The sequence below is a fragment of the Hippocampus guttulatus genome, chromosome 4 (genome assembly GCF_054856545.1).
Source record: "Hippocampus guttulatus isolate MCC_2025c chromosome 4, RoL_Hgut_1.0, whole genome shotgun sequence".
Lineage (NCBI taxonomy): Eukaryota > Metazoa > Chordata > Actinopteri > Syngnathiformes > Syngnathidae > Hippocampus > Hippocampus guttulatus.
The window spans coordinates 24,561,097-24,577,690 of NC_141264.1; the positions used below are offsets into that span (position 1 = coordinate 24,561,097).

At 43.9% G+C, this 16,594-nt stretch overlaps 1 protein-coding gene across 1 annotated transcript in view; it reads right to left on the bottom strand.

The window, feature by feature from the left end:
* Positions 1 to 4,193: 4,193 nt before the first annotated feature.
* The window catches only part of fbln1 (fibulin 1), a 31,846-nt gene continuing 19,445 nt past the window's right edge, over positions 4,194 to 16,594 (bottom strand). Inside the window, exons 16-17 of the mRNA XM_086109474.1 lie at positions 15,620 to 15,763; positions 4,194 to 4,765 (exon numbers count right to left, since the gene is read on the bottom strand). Coding sequence (XP_085965600.1) covers positions 4,626 to 4,765; positions 15,620 to 15,763 — 284 coding nt within the window. The 3' untranslated portion in view covers positions 4,194 to 4,625. The remainder of the gene's footprint in view (positions 4,766 to 15,619; positions 15,764 to 16,594) is intronic.

The window sequence follows — 16,594 nt, forward strand, 5'->3', positions numbered from 1 at the left end:
AACGATTTCGGTGTCCATCACGTTGTGTGACATGCGGTTGGATGTGTTTCGCCCTGGTATGCATCCGCATGAGCATTACCAACTGAACCGCGGCACACTGAATTTTCATGAGTACACCTCAGCTCCAGATTACCGAGTGGGCCGGATCCACTGTGTACTCTGGCAAGAGGCTAAGCACAGTAAATGACTGTAAAAGGTTACTCTTCAAATGTATAAGTTATGGGAGCACACACTTTGTGCTTTGTGCGTGTACCCCCACCCCCCTCCTTTTGGAGCGTCTGTCAACCTAAACCTCAACAAAGAGTTATGCATCATGCAGGCGGAATAGCACCCCTGCATCACGGCAGCATTTGTCAAACAATCTACTTTTTTTTTTAAATTGCAGATATTTGAATACCCATGTTATAAAATGGTGCTATTTTGGTAGGTCATCTTAATGAGTTCAGATTTTGCTGTCTGACTCTGGCTGTTATGTTTAGGAAATGAGTTTTAGGCTCAGAAATTAAAAAGTTGTCCTCGTTTGGATGTTTTGGAAACCTTTCGTTACAGTCTTGTGAATATTCAGGATGTGGCTGCCCAGTAAAAGGGCATTGTTCAAAGTGCTGGCTGGAGCTGGATTGTGCTGTATCGGTCTGCCATCTATTGGACTTGAGCAAAATGTCACTCTTTCAACTCCCTTGGATGCTGAGGAGAACTGCTTTTCATTGCAATAGTAAAGACAGAATTTGTACTTTGCAAGTTTTTTCTTTTTTTTACTCATTCGGCTTTGTACGCTTGAACGAAAATCAAAAGTATCAGATCCAAAGGAGGCCCACTGTCAAACATCACAAGCTCATTTCCCTTTGTTGCAAAGTGGTTTGCGGAAGTGTCGAAGCGAACCCATGAAGACCTGGCATCTGCGGGGCGTTTGTAAACGGGATGAGCCGAAAACTGGAACCAACTAGAAGTTAATCCCGTGTCTAATTCTCTTTTTGTGGGATAATTCGTTCCTGTTGCTGCTTTGGTGACTTTTGGGCGGAAGGCTCAGTCTGCTAATTTTCACCTCTACGGTTTTCGTGGAAGAAGATAAATGGATATAGAATTGTTTTAACGACATATAAACAGCCGCGGTAAATCAAAATGACAGCAACCACTTGGAGGTGCGTGGACCAAGGAAGTTTCAGAACCAGTTTGTAGTTTGTGCATGTTTTAGGGTTCCCTAAATAGTACTGTCATTTTCCCAAGCTTTAGGCAAGTCGAAAGACTTGCCTAAAAGGTAGGGGGAAAAAACATGGAAGGAAATGGGAGCAACCTGCAAGTAATTCGAAAAAAACGATTCAACTATTGCAGTCGCGACGTAAACTATTCAATAAAGCCTTTAAAAAAATACATGATTTTGATTAAATCACCCATAAAATATGATATTATAGCCACTTGAATGTGAACAGATAATCCACCAAAATCATAATCCTGCAGCATTGTCCCAGTTGAAGAAACATTGATTCGAAAAGGATTGAAAAGATTGGAAGAAACGCATCATAAGGGCTCCTTGTATTCTCCTGTGTCATGCTGTGGTGAAACTAGTGGTAGGAAGCCAGGAAATAGGAGTCAGGAGGGTAGTCAGTCTTGGGGCCCCGGCTGGGGGGAGGACGCCCGTCAGCCCCCAGATCCTCCGTACCAGGAACCCGGACGGCCACTGCAAACGAGGGCCGTTCCTCCAGCCCTACAGCGACTCATCAGGCCCAATTGGAGTTGAGTCTGTGCAGACCAGCTCACTCCTGGCTCGGGATGAAATATACGACCCAAGATGTTTCCTCGCATGGGATTGAACCAGAATCCCGAGCTTGCACTGTTTTACCCCACGCCGACTGGATGATGGTCAACTGCAGCCACTATGTGTCATCGGAGAATCAGAAAATGCAGCCCACTTTCACTGTATTCTCGCATTCCTGGAATGGTTTACATTTTCCACAATTTCAAATACGGGTAATAACAAAATATCTGATCATCAATACAACTGGTATCGATTGCATTATCAACTACGGTGGTACCTCTACTTGCGAACGTCTCTTCATACGAAATTTTCAAGCTACAAAACACCTCAACAGGAAAATATTGCCTCACGTTATGAAAGAAATTTCAAGATATGAAAGGTAAAAATCCAGGACGGGCTCCTACTCGTAGCTTTGAGTTTCCTGAACGCAACATACTTATAGTTGCTTTGCCATTGGTTACTACCGAGCATCACCCTGGCATCCCATTGGCTAAGAGGGATCTCTACCATATGAGTCTTTGTGTCGATAGATGTGTCGATGCAGCGTCCTCGTCATTCGCAATGAGGTGTTCCGATAGTTTTACGTAAATGTAAATGTTTCAAAGGATCGTTAAAAGCTGACTAAAGTAAATGTCTTTGGATCAGTTCTTACAAAACGCCAAGCAGAAACCACTTCTGAAGGAGAACATGAACTCGAGAGCAAAAAAAACCCGATGAGGACGCAGTTAAATGACCATCATGTTTAGTCTTTATTTTTTTACATTTATGCACAACTCTCCTTCATTGTGCAATAATCTAATTGTAACATGTATTTGTTACGTATTTTGATGTATTTTTATGCCTTAGAAAACATTTTTGTCTGAATTTTTCAGGGCTTGGCACGGATTAGTGCATTTACATGGAAAAGGCGTTTCTACTTACAAAATTTTCTAGTGAAGAAATTTCTTCCAGAACCAATTAATTTCGTAAGTCGAGGTACCGTTGTATATGGTTTTGCGTGAATTTTCTCTGGGTTCTTCCAAAGGACGTCGAGTTTGTGGATTTAAACTTGAAGCTAACCAAAGTGTCTTCATTTCCTTGTTTCCATCTTTGCACCAACGCAACATATCAAATCTTGTGGTTTCTCAGACCCTCTTTCATGTAGACCACATAGGGCTGACCTGCCGCCCTCCCATTTCCTGCTAGGGGGCTAACCCTCTTCAGAAGAGTCCTAAAATCCATCACAGCTGATGGCCGTGCAGATCGCGACGTACGCGCCTCCCCTCCATTGTCTTTGAAGCATTGGTGAGCTTTGGCCACAGTGATTATTACAGCCTCGTCGTTAGTCTGCAGCGTCTGATGTTTGACGGGAAGAAGAGGACTTCTGTTTCACTGATGAGCCTAATTAGAAAAGTGCTTTCCTGCTGCCTCCTACCACGCTGCCACCTCGTTTCTCATCCTTCGCAAAGAAAAACTTTCCCAGAAAGCCTGTCTCGCCACGAAAGTGTCCGCACGCACACAGCGACTACCTCGTACGGATCCTTCTTGCATCTCCGGCAAGGGCGCTTGGAGGCCAAGCTGTTGAGCCACCGCTTCGCCGGTGGGCAGATATCATTTGCCGCCAAAACAAACAGAATGTTCCAAATGTCACCATGGAAACTGACGTTCCGCACACCGCCGGGAATAAAAAAGCCAAGTGGGCCCGAGATAGCACTGTTTGCGCGCGTCTGTTTGTTGGCTAATATTGACACGTTTGAACGATCGTAATCAAGTTTCCTGTTGTCGTAATTCCAAACCGTTGCACAAGCTATCAGGTTCTCGAATGTTGGGCCATTCCCAAGGCACCGCGCCGATTATTTCATGTCATCCGTTTGAAACGGGAATGTGAAGTGTGAGACGAGAAGAAGGACAGACTTGGACGTTTTGTTGGAAGAATTTTATATTATATCCCTCCATTCATTTTCAACTGCTTTTCCTCATTAGGGGCGCGGGTGAGCTGGAGACATTCCCCGCTGACTTTGGGGGGGAAAAGGCAGGATCGGTCCTGTGCTGGTTGCCAACGAATAGCAAGACAACAACCAATCACACTTACATTCACACAATTTACACTCTTCAATTCACCCGAACATGCATGCATGTTGTGGTAGTGCGGTCAGAGGGAAAAAAAACCCACACATGCAAACTTAATACAGGAAGGCCACAGTCGAGATTGCAACTGTGAGCCTCACAACTGTGTTGCCCAACAATTGAACCATGTCGATTAAAAAAAAAAAAAATCAGCTTGATCTCGTGGCGCTCACAAGGTTAACGTTTACGGGCTAATTCTCACGTGATGATGTTTCTTTTCAAGAGGAATCATTTCTTCTTTTTTAAATTTAATTTTAATTTAATTTTTTTAAGTTTTGTTTTTGGGTGGGATGAAGTCTCCCAGTAACACAATTGATTAACAAAGAGGCAAAACTGTATGTAAAATAGTGTTTATTCTTTAGTAAAAAAAAAAAAATACAAAAGACAAATGCATCAAAACGAAAAGTGAATGTTAGCGTGTAATGTCACATTAGCAGCCTTTCAAAGACATGCACTTTCTGTTTTTGTCTTGTTTTGTTTTCTGTTCTGGATGTCTCCCTTGAGAAGACTCCCGTTTCATTTCGATAGCATCGACTCTCGTGTTCCGTCGCTCAGTTTTGCGAGATGCAACACAGAAGTGCGACTCAGGCTGAGCGTGTCATCAAACCAAAGCGTGGCTGCTGGAAGCGTTTCAACTCAGAAACTGTCACAAGTACTTAAAAGCTCGAAACTCCCTCTCCGACCCAACACTGACCTAAGCATCGGTACGTGTAGCATTAGCAATGTATTCGGTGTTGACAGCAAATCAGCTGAGGGAGGGGAACTTTCAGAACCAGAATTCTGACACAAAGACGTAAACGTTGATGATGTTCTGACCCGAGTCACCCTGGACTGTCAAGTTGCGCATGGACAGTTTGAGTATCGTCGTCAACGGGCCAGTCAGCGACTTCACCTGCCGGACGACACCTCGAACAGACAAAAGCAAATGTCAGGGTTAAACACAGCTGTAGAACAATGTCACCCCAACCTGAATTGAGCAAAGGCACACATTTCGTTCGAAAAAACTTCACCAAACACAAATGTTCAAAAAACGTACAGAACAGTGGTGCCTTAACATTAAGAGTTTAACTTGTTCGGGGACATCAGGCCTTCAAAGAAGCTGGGTTGTTGTTTATGGAGGGAAGAAGTCGCGCTACTTGGCTTCGGAAGACTTGTGCAACGCCCATTTCACGCATTTCAAATGTCGACGACAAGTGTCGGCTGAGGAAGCCGTCTTGATTTATTTTATTGTTCCCTGGAATGGAGTTTAGAGAGGGAGTAAGCGCGGTCGAGACTGACGTGGTTTGGACCATCCATGCTGAAAACGGGCCTTCCAGGCAAGGAGGAAAAGCAACGTGGGTGGCGTTGGGTGGGTTACACTACCAAGAAGATTCTCTGCCATATTGAGACCGGGGATTGGGATGGAGCTCTGTTACGAATACTGAAGAACCTTGAGTGAAGAGAAAAAAAGTTTGCTCTTCTGTTCTTTAATATAATAAAAACAAACAACAAAAACACTCTATCACAGCTATTTTACTTTATAAAAACATACAGTAATTACAATTAAATATAATGTAAAGGTTTGAACAGTTCTTGGGGGAGTGAGATCCTATTTGGCATGCAGGACTTATTTTCTTAACCTTGGAGTCCCACCCTGGCACACTGTCATATGGTGTTCCATAGGGTTCACCTTTGGGGCCCTTGCTGTTTTCATTGCTTATTATCACTCTTTGATTTGGTGCTTCTTGGTTCCATCTTAAGAGAGCATGGATTTTCTTTTCACTGCTTTGCGGAAGATCGTCAGATCCGCGTCACGTTAAGCAGAAAGGGGGTCCTTAAGGCCACTTTTGTCCTGTCAGGAGGAAATCGAGGTCTGGGTCGTACAAAACTTCTTGAACTTCAAAGGAAAACATAAGTTATGTTGTTTCATCCCGGTGGCCCCTGTACATTTCACCCTGTTTACTTGTGGCCCCCAGGCATCTTATCTGAATCCAACAGTCTCGAATTTGAGTTTTGAATTGGATAGTTATTTTAAATTGGCCCGCTAAAACTAGTGTCGTTAAATCCAGCGTTTTGTTAATCTTAGGCAACTGGCTAAAGTAAATCCTCTCCTTTCAAAACAGCCCTTAGAAACAATAACCCATGTCTTTGGTAGATCTCGGTTGAATTACTGTAATGCACATTATATTGGAGTCAGCCAGTCCTCCCTCAAGCATATCCAGTTGGTCCAAAATGCTGCTATTTGCCTCCCAACTGGAGCTTTTTATGTAGACAGTCCCTGTCTTTGGAATGGCCTTTCGTTATAAGTGTGGCACGCCCCCTCTGTCCATCTGTATCTTCCCATCTTCTATTCTTTGGCTTTCGACTTAGCGTGAGACTCGGCATTGTTTTAGTGTTTTATCATATTTACTGTTTTTACGTCATTAATGTATTGTGGCATCTTAGGTTGACTAAGAAAAAGCAAAAAGGACCATTTTTCACCCATAGATGAGGATCAGTACCACAGTGGAAAAAAAAAGTGAATCACAATTACATGGAGATTACTGTATTACTGTACCACAGAACATCGTAATATTATGTGACTGGCACAGCATGACAGCAGAAGCCATCACACGCTTCTCCTCCCTTCTTCTCTTCCCCTCTCTTCTCTTCCCGAGGGGGCACCATCGCTGTGGCCACCAAGGCAAATGAGTCCCATGTGTGTGAGACGGAGGGGAGCAGTCGTAGTCACGCAATACAGCTACGGAGGCACTCCTCTGGGGATCCTTCTTGAACTGGAAGAGAGGCAACGCTAGCGGAACTGCTGTCTTGACCACTCTGTCACTTTTCCTTCATTCCTTTTGGGGGGTGGACGGCGGGCTTAGTGAGGGGTTTCTGTGGGCACTCAAAAGGTTGCAGCAGATTCTCATGATATTTGCAGTGTGAGGAGTGTGGAATGGGGCCAATTTCGACCAGGGTTGCCCCCGTGTTTTGCTGTTTTGGGATTACGTTGCCATGGTGACAATGGCGCGAGTGGAGGAAGACTGAGATTTTGTTGTTTCCAAAGCATCAGCACCATTCATTGAAAAAAAAAAACAACTTTGAACAATTATGAAACAAGATAGCAAATTTTGATCCAGAAAATTGTCTGCCATTTAAGACGGTTGAGACAGACCATGTCATACTTGGGATGAGTCTGTGCCGAAAGCACACAATGAAGATGCCCAAAGCCTCATTTCAGGAGTCAAGCTATCAAAGCAATGTCAAGCTCAGTTTAGTGGGCCCTTAGGGATCGGCTAGTACTACAGTCGCGACTTGTACATGGACACACTGGAAGGTCAGGCTGTTCAAACACAACCACTCCAAAGAGGAGGCGGGATTTTATTTCTTTATTTTTTTGAAAAGCTGCTGTATGCGGTGTGATATTTTCAGCTCAATTGAACGTGAGTCAGAGTTACAGATCTCTCAAATGGCCCGTGTGTCACTTTTGGATAGCATTGCTCACTGGGGAGTGACGTCACCCAAACGTAGACGAGTGGGGAATCGCTCGCTTCTTTTCTTGGCAACTGCGGGCCGCGGCAGCTGAGATGATACAACACGCATCATTATGTTCGACCGCAACTTTTGTACCACTGCAAGTGACCGTTGGAAAAGTAAAGACCCTCAAGTCAAGAGCAAAAAATAGACTCAAGGTGATGATGAGGTGAAAACTTGACTTCACTGCATGGTTCAGTCCCTTATATCATCATGTCCTGAACCACGGGGAGCCCATTACGTCGATCGCGATCGACCGGTCGCTCGCCGACTGGTCCCAAGTCGATCGTGAGGTGGTGTGGAGACAAAAAAAAAAATCAAACAAACATTTGTGTGTCTCTGTGCAAGTGGTGAATATATTTTTGTGCAAATGCACACGGCGCCCTAATCATCCTATTCATCTCACTTTCACCAAAAAATATTTTAAAAATAAAATAAAGCAGGTCAGGTTTCACCTGTGACCTGCATCACCGGAAGTTGCTAGCTTTTTTTCTTCTTATTATTATTATGATTATCATTCAAAGTTCGTTTCGTGTAAAATTCACCGATGGCACTCGCAAAGAATGGCAATCTGGAGGGCCAAGAGAAGCATCTTAAAATGGTACACGTGAGCTACGATAGTTAACAGACTGTAAAAGTGCACGCATATGCGCCCGTGCGCTGTAACGGTTTGATCGCAGGAGGTTGCTTGATCGAAAAGTAGATCTTGGGTCAAAAATGGTTGGGCACCCCGTCCTAAACTAATACATCCTCCGAAATGGACACATTAACTGGCTTTGAGATTAGGAACAGCACCATCTGATTAGATGTAGTGCAAGGGGCGTGGCATGTCTTACGACTTTACAAAGATAACCGAGCATTTGGAAACATAAATTCATGCCAACATACCTCAAGAGTAATACTTTCACAGAATTAAGAGTGAAAATATTACAAAAAAGTCAGGATTTTGTGATCGCAAAGTCATCATTTAAAATATAGTCATTTTTATAAGGGTCATCATTTTATGAGAAAAATGATATAATATTGGGAGACAAAATCCTCTGGCTCTATTTTGGTGCCTGGCGCAATTCTAGCGCGACGTGCGGTCTAAAGGTGAGGTAAGCCGTGTTTGGTATCGCTTGCAAATAGAAACAATGGTCGTGTTAGTCATTCACTACAACTTGAATAGTTGGAGTTCAAACACGATGCCAGAGTACAGGAAAAAAAATGCACCTGATAAATGACCCATGCTGTGAGTGATACGTCCCGTAAACGACAACATTGAATGCACGTATCTGCTTTGTTATCACTTCATCCGTGCATCGAAGTCAGGGGACCACCCAAGAGAGGCCTCGTCTTGTCGTTCAAGGCTGCCCTGTTGGGAGGATCGGGCCCACTGCTAATCTCCATTTAGGCAGACAGGTTATTCCTTAAGAGCTTGGCGCTCTCTGGTGGGGCGACCGCTTCCTCGTCATGATTCATGCCGAAATGACATCCACCGGGGTTCAAGTTAGCGCGCCTTATCTCCACGGCTTTTCTCCACTCCTCATCAGAGCGACCGCAAGTCTGCGCCGCAATTTCCAGCCGCTCTGAAGTAGTCACGTCTCACACAGGAGGCTCACATTCCACCGGCCGCCGCCGACTACCTGCACAGAGACAAACTGTCCGCTTCCCTCCTTCACCTCGCTGTCCGTTTTGCCGGCGGCCAGCGCCGCCGCCGCATGACCGACCCCGTATCGTCTCTGCGGAGCTTACGAAACCGCACTTGTACGTTCCCACTTGCATTGCAAAAATGAAGGGAATTTTGCTGTGGCTTGATAAATGTGCAGTGCCATTTTTGCCCCAAAGGAGGACAAACGTTGCATTGTCTCTTCCGAGACTTGAAATGTCCTGCATTTAAAAAAAATAAAAATAAAAATAAATAAAAGACGGCGGTTGAGTAATGATGCATACAAGCCCTTCCATTACAAATAATTACTCATGAAGAGGAGTCATTCCAGGCATGACTAACCCCCGTGCTTGGCTTTGCTTAGATTCGTGCATGATGAAGAGGATGGAAATGGACTTGTCCCATGCAAATGACCCTCCACAGAACTTTGATTGATGGATAAAGTTGAGCTGAAAGAAAACTTGGCCGGAACTTGAGAGCGCCACTGATCCCCAAAATGTATGTAAGACATTCTGCGTAAGACACTAAACCATCATACATGACAGCTGGTTGCTGCGGGACTTCACTTAAGGAGCCAATTCTCAGTGGGAAAGAGGTTCAATGACCCAATCCTGAAATGAAAAATGAACGTCAGGGGCATCGTTTTACAAAGATCCCAAATAGCGGCACTAAATTGCATGTTCAAATTAACAGATTGCACGTTTTTGGTGGGCGTGATTTATGAAGATTGCAATGTCTTACAAAGTTTCCAAATCACATTGACTAAATTGCCTGTTGTTGGCAACAGGTGTAAATATATAGCGGAGAGCAATTTTTTTTTTTAACCCTGATGGAACATTTTGGTGCATTGACACAGATAGTGAGGATAAAAGCGGTTCGGAAAATTAATGAATGAATAACTTATTGCCAAATAGTCCCGTTGCTCAGGCGGCATTAGCCATAACCAGTTAACAGCAAACCGGCCGGATATTCCCATGACTGTTTCTGACGAGTCTGCTCGAATGTAGCACATCTGTAGGTTTCACGTACGTACACTCCCCCCTGTAGATAAATCAGACATCTAGGGAGATGGGGTTTGCCATCTAAACATTCCTCTCTGATGAAAATGTTATGAGGCTTTCCTCTCTCTCTCTCTCTATATATATATATATATATATTGCAGTTAGCGCTTCAAGATGTGCTTAGACGGGTACAGTATGTCTAAATACTGTTCTGCAGGGGGGATCCTTGGCTTCTATTTTTACTCGGCAATTTGGAGCAACTGGTCCCAATGAGAGGAGGATTAGTGGGCGCTCAGGTGTGTCTGTGTGGTTTACTGCCCTCTCTGTGAGCTACTAAGGCCCCTTACAGAGTTATTGTAGGGGGCCTCCCGGGAAGGTCAAGGGTGGCTAACCACTTACTGTCAATCATCCCATCATCAACTTTGTGCAAACATGCTGCTAATCCACTGTTCGTATGAATAATACCTTCCTCCAATGTTTGTCTTTCCAAGTTTGACGAGCCAGGGATCTTGGCAGCCGGAATGATTTTACAGACCGGAATAGATGGGCTTAGAAACAAGGCAATAGCGGAGAGTAAAAGCGAACACGAACAGGTCAGGCCTCTGCCAAGGCCGAAGGGTGTGCAGAAGGGAAAAGAAAATTTTTTAAACGTTGCTTGTTTTTTTTGCATCCATCATCTTTATATCCTTACTGATTTTTTAATTCGAAAGACCCCATACAAGAAAAGGAAACGGCTCTTGTAGTGTCTGGTACACTCAAGATGACCAACACAGCATCACACCCATGTAACAAGATCTCCAGGTGTAATAGCTTGTACTACCAAGATTGACCTATGAGAGGCAGCATAGCCAGAGGATACAAGAACAAAAGAGTAGTAGTAGTAGAGGAAGAGGTAGAAGAAGCTAAGCTAACTGCCAAGCATATGTGGTTGGTAACTACATTGTGCTTACGAACCTTTTTGAGGAGACTTATACAAACCTACAAGGCAGCCAGCTCCTCTATTTGTGTCCGGCAACATCACAAGCTTCTTGTCACTTCTGAATTAGCTATCGTTCCATTTCACATCCAACTTGGTGTTGATCGCACAAATGCGATTTCGCAATCACAAATACTATGGCAGTGTTCAACTTCGACTTCAATTTTTCCAAGCAAATCGGGGAGGAAGCATCATTCTTAATGCACCCCACATCGAAAGATGATTTCTCAGGATGACCATGATAATCAGGTTTTGCTAACTTGAACCTATTATCCATCTTAAATTAAAAAGAAACAAACAACCTTTTTTTTTAAAAAGAATAATAATTTAAAAAGAAACGACTGTAAAATATCCACCTGCCTCACATACCTGTAATCCCGCTAATCCAATGTTGACCAGTACCGTATTTTGCAATTCACTTTAAGTAACCCAGCATAGAGTACATTGCAAATTTTTGGAGTTGGCTCAACATTTTGTTCACCTGAATGGTGTTTTTGTGTGGTCGACTCCGAGATCGCGGTAGTCACAGTCGTTTGTAAGTGTTTCTAAAAGCTGAAGGGCCTTTTGTATTTGTACAGATGTCAGCATCATCTTCCCAAAGCGACAGCCGCGGGTCGAACCGGTGATGGATGACGGCGAGCTGGGAAAGAGTGCCGCTGCCGCGCTGACATCCAACGCGTGCGTGCAGCTGACTTGTTTTAAGCAAGTGAGCAGAACAGAAAAGACCGGCAGCCAATGGAAGGCTTTGAAAGGCTGCGTTTTATGTGAGCAATGAATCCCGGGAATTCCCAATCACCTCCTTTGTCCCTTTTCGAAAAACAAAGAAGGATCCAAAAATAACGGTCAACGTAAGCTTGATCTCATACACTTGTTCATTAGTGGAGCCTCGATGTCTGCAAGGCTCCACATCCCGGAGAGACACGGGAGATACTGGAAACCGAGCTTCCTTAGGCGACATGTCGATGAGTCTCATCCAGTGCTTATGAAACCCGCGCCATCTGCACGCCTAAGTGCCAGCTCGCCAAATCAAAGCAACATCCATTCGATTTTTCGTGATGGGCAACTGGTGTCAACAGGCGAGAGCTGCATCCAATAAGCGTCCGACAGGGGCCCCGCACAAACGGGCCTTTCATGTGGTCTTCGCTTTAAGTGCTCTAATGTTCAGCGAGACACTGAGGCCTCGCCTGGGTGAAACGGAACAATACATCCAACCACATGAAGCAAAGTGCCCAGGATTACTTCTTTTGCACTTTTTTTTTCTTCATAGAATTCAAGTCTTCCACGTTTGTTGCAGCAAATGTAAAACACCAGCGGGGATGATCACATCCCTAAGAGACAACGCCTTCAAGAGACTTGCAGCTCTTGTTAAAACAAACAGTGGAACTTATAAACTGAAGTTCGAACATTTATAACGTTGTTAGAATTCCAATAATCTTGAGGGGAAAAAACAACTCGGAAGTAGCAAATCTTGACCCGATTCTGAACTCGGCGAGGAGAGTGAAAGACTCAGTTAAGTGAAATCAGAGCTAACTATGTACTATGCCAACTATGTAGCACTCAATGGTGGAGACAGTGTTGTTCACCAATTCAGTTTTCCTGATTTGACTCGGTGGGGGCGGGGGGGGCGCTACTTATGTAAATTAATGAGTGTGTATCCGGAGAAACTGTGAGTTAGTCATTTCTACCACTGAGTTAGTCATTTCTACCACTGGAGTATGCAGTTAGCTAGCTTGCTAGCTATGCCTACACCCTAACGTTTATCTCGGATGCCACGATTAACAGAACACATCAGAGGCACTATTTCAGTTCCCAAGTCTTAAGCAGTTTGTGTTATTCATGCTTGAAACGCAAAGTATGGGGTTAATATTGCAGAACGTATGTGTTAAATGTCTGTCCATGTGAGCCATAACGTGGATCGCTTATGCTGTTGTGTGTTATAATCAGTTATTTTCCTTGAAGGCCCTTTATTGCGTGATGACCGACACAACATCAAGCTAGGTGGTGACATAGCCTGTTGGACGACCCGGAAGCTTGTTCGCCCGGCAGCTAGCAAGTACAAGCTAGCAAATATAGTCCAACCACCGGAGGCTTGACACAGAGATATATTTGCGGCTCAAACATTTAGGGATGTGTGGGACAAAAGAAAGATGAGTGGAATTTGATTGAGAGGTGTCTGAGAGTAGGGAACGGATGGATTGTTCATGATTTTGAAGCCTTGTTTTCGATACTAGGTCAGAGATTCCCAAGCAGTGTGCCGAGGCACATTGGTGTGCTGGGAAAATGATCAAATTCCACTTCATTTGTTAGGATTTTTTTTAAATCAAATAACAAATAATTGCGCTTTGCTCATATATCTATGCCAGTGATGAATAGTGACAGACAGAACAAATACATCTTTTATTACATGTCAGAAAGTTTATATTGACCTGATATCAAATTTTTGTTGTTGTTGACATTTTTGTTGGTGGTGTGCCGTGAGACTGATCAAAGTTAAAATATGTGCCCTGGCTCAATAAAGGTTGGGAGTCACTGTACTAGGTGTTAACTCTGAAATCTGTAGGCAGCAGCGTACAGTCACTCACAGGTTTTATTTAGGTTGGAATGGAAGCTGAGTTTTTTTTTTAATTGGCGAGAAGAAACCACTGTTAGCACATGTTTAATTAAACACGATCAATTTATTTCAAGTTTAAAATGGCTCACGTCTGCATTGCCAAAATTTGATGCACAGTGGCCCCAAAGGGTCCTAAAAGCTCAATCATGGCCCTTATGGAAGATGCCTGCAGAGGTAGCCGTGGAACACAACGTACTTCAACGCTGGTTAATGCCGGGCTCTGTCTTGAGCCCCTTAGCGCACATCTGTTTCTTCACAAGTGTACAAGACACATACATAGTTGTGTGCAGCCACAATAGAGCCCAAACCAGTCACATTCTCTCAAGACAGATGTGCATGCTGACAGGCCATCCCTCCATCCATCCATCAAGGGGAGGAAGGCCTTCCACTACCCGGGGCCTTGCAACTGAGCGCACAAAAGCAAAACAAACAATGTTCCTAGCAATGTGTCATCCTTGGCCTCGCAGCAGCATCGTACTTAAGAGGCCACGACTCGCTTGAAGAGATGCGGAAAAAGAAAGGATGAGCGTGGCTTCCACCAACGCGACATCTATAAAGCGCATCGAAAATGAATGTCAAATGTGCGATGCAATCCATAATTCCAGTACAAATTCACACGGTGGAAGGAATAGTTTTGGGAGAAGCGTGATGAAGTACATAAAATCTTGCGGTGCTGTGAACGCTGATGCCAAATATTTGCTGAGACACATAAACGGGCCTTTGTCTAACTCGCGCCACCGGCCACTATGAAGACCGAAGTCTCTGATGGCAACACGACCGCGATGACAGTCATGCGATGCCGCCACACCGCAGTGACCGTAACGACTGAGAGTCAAATTTGCTTTTGTCCCTCCTTAATAGGCACATGAGACTTGGATTTCAAGAAAATACGGGGGGAAACATTCCAAAAGTGATCCAAACTTCAGGCAATCGACTACGGCACTCCTAGCGAAGGCGCTTGTGCAAAGCCAGGGAAAGTCCAGCCAAAGCGTTCTGCTGGAACTCAGCATTTAAAAAAAAAATTTTTTTTAAATCTCAATTCGGCGCAGGCTTGAGAGAGTTCTACCCGTACCAAATTGAATTTACTTGGTTTTTGGTGCGACAGCCGTAAAGCTTCGGAAAGGGCCGCTGACCTGCAGGAAATTTCTCTCCAGGCACCAATTCGCAAACCCGCTCTATAACGATAGGCTGAGAAAAACTGGAACATCTAAGCCACAGGTGTCAAACGCAAGGCCAGATCTGGCCCGCCACATCATTTTATGTGGCCCACAAAAGCAAATCAAAGATGTCAATTTTCACGATGCTTGCTAAAATCTCTAGCAAAATTTCAAATTCTCATTTGGAATAAATAAGTAAGCATTCACTTGTTACCAAACCCCTCATGACAGTAACTTAACTCATTCACTCCCAAAGACGTATTTAGACACACATTTAATCCCAGCTCCTCATTTTATATTGACTGTTCTTGAAAAGGGTCTGAAAGAGTCTGAAAAAGCAATTTTTAGAGTTTTAAACAATAGGTGAATAAACCGTTATTCTTGACTTCTTTATATGGTTTCGGTCATAACGGCCCTCCAAGGGAAACTGTAACTAAAATCTGGCCCGTGACAAAAATGTGTTTGACACCCTTGACCAAGCTGTCAAATGCCGATGGTCTTATTTCAGTCTGAATGATACCTGGAATGAAATGAAAAAGGAAGTCGACGGTGCCTTTAAGGGCATTCTGTAAAAAAAAAATCATTCAAATTCTCAATGTACAGTTGACGATGATTCCAAAACTGCTCAATACCATCATTTTTTTTTTCAGCAAATAGCAACTGGGGGATGGGTTCCACTGGAGAAATGCCAATACTGTAGTTGAACAGTAAAACTGGAATATGGAGAATGACCGCTTTGTTTATTTCCATCGAATATTTCAAAATGAGAACCATTGGGAAGTCACAGCCCTTACCTGATTGTGTTCCACTTTGGAGACGCGCTCGTCAATGCACCCGACCCGCACAAGCCAACGCATACAAAATGTTTCGCTCACCCACATAAAATCCGTTCTCCACGCGCTTGATGACGTCAAAGGCGTTATCCACGTTGCCCTCGAGGATGGTGAACTTGACGTCGTAGCTGTCCAAGCGGTACGTAGCTGCGTAAGCCGGCACGGTGGTTCTTAGGAAAACAATCTCTGTGGCCAGAAAAAAAAAAAAAAAAACATTTGGGATGATGACCGAAAGGTCACAAGAAGGTTCGAAATGCCGCCAGCACGTCCCCTCTTGTACTTTATGAGCAATGACAAGTCTCCCTCTCATGTTAACAGACTCATAAAGTGCGAGCCAATGGCTGGCTCACATGGGATGCCAGTGGAGCGCACTTGGTTACTTATTTCAAGCCAAGATGGCATTTTAACACAATCGTGCATGCGTCAGCATTGTGGGGCAGCGACTTTGGAGCAAAGCGCTTCAATCATCGGCGGTCGAGGACACAATAAATCAATAAATCAATATTAGTCATGACAGCAGTTGACACAAGCTTTGAGTTGGGTTAGGATTTAAAAATCGCTGTGATGCTGCGCCATGTCATAAGCTAACGAAAACATGTTTTTCTTTGTCTCTTATTGGGGTGAGCCGTTGAGTTGCAAGGGAAACATCTTGCACCAACTTGGAGGGAGCAAATTGTTTTTGCTTATTGTGATTGAGTCGTAATCGGGGTTAGCGTGGTTTGGGGATTTTTTCATGCTGGTGAGTTTTGATTTTGTTCAGTTATGAAATTCAGTTATTTGTAGTTATTTTTTTTAGAGCACGTGTGTTAGTTCTTAATCGGGTTTTTTTTCTTTTTTTGGGGAAAGTGCTTTGTTCACGTTCACTTTTTATTCATTTTAAAATTAGTTTCAGTTTTTTAGATTATATGGAGTCTTTGTTGAGTGCAGGATTAAAAAAAGGAGCATTAAGAATGCAACTGTGTAATAAACTACAATTCTCAAATGACCTCTCTTGTTCTTCTGCACGTGCATACAGCA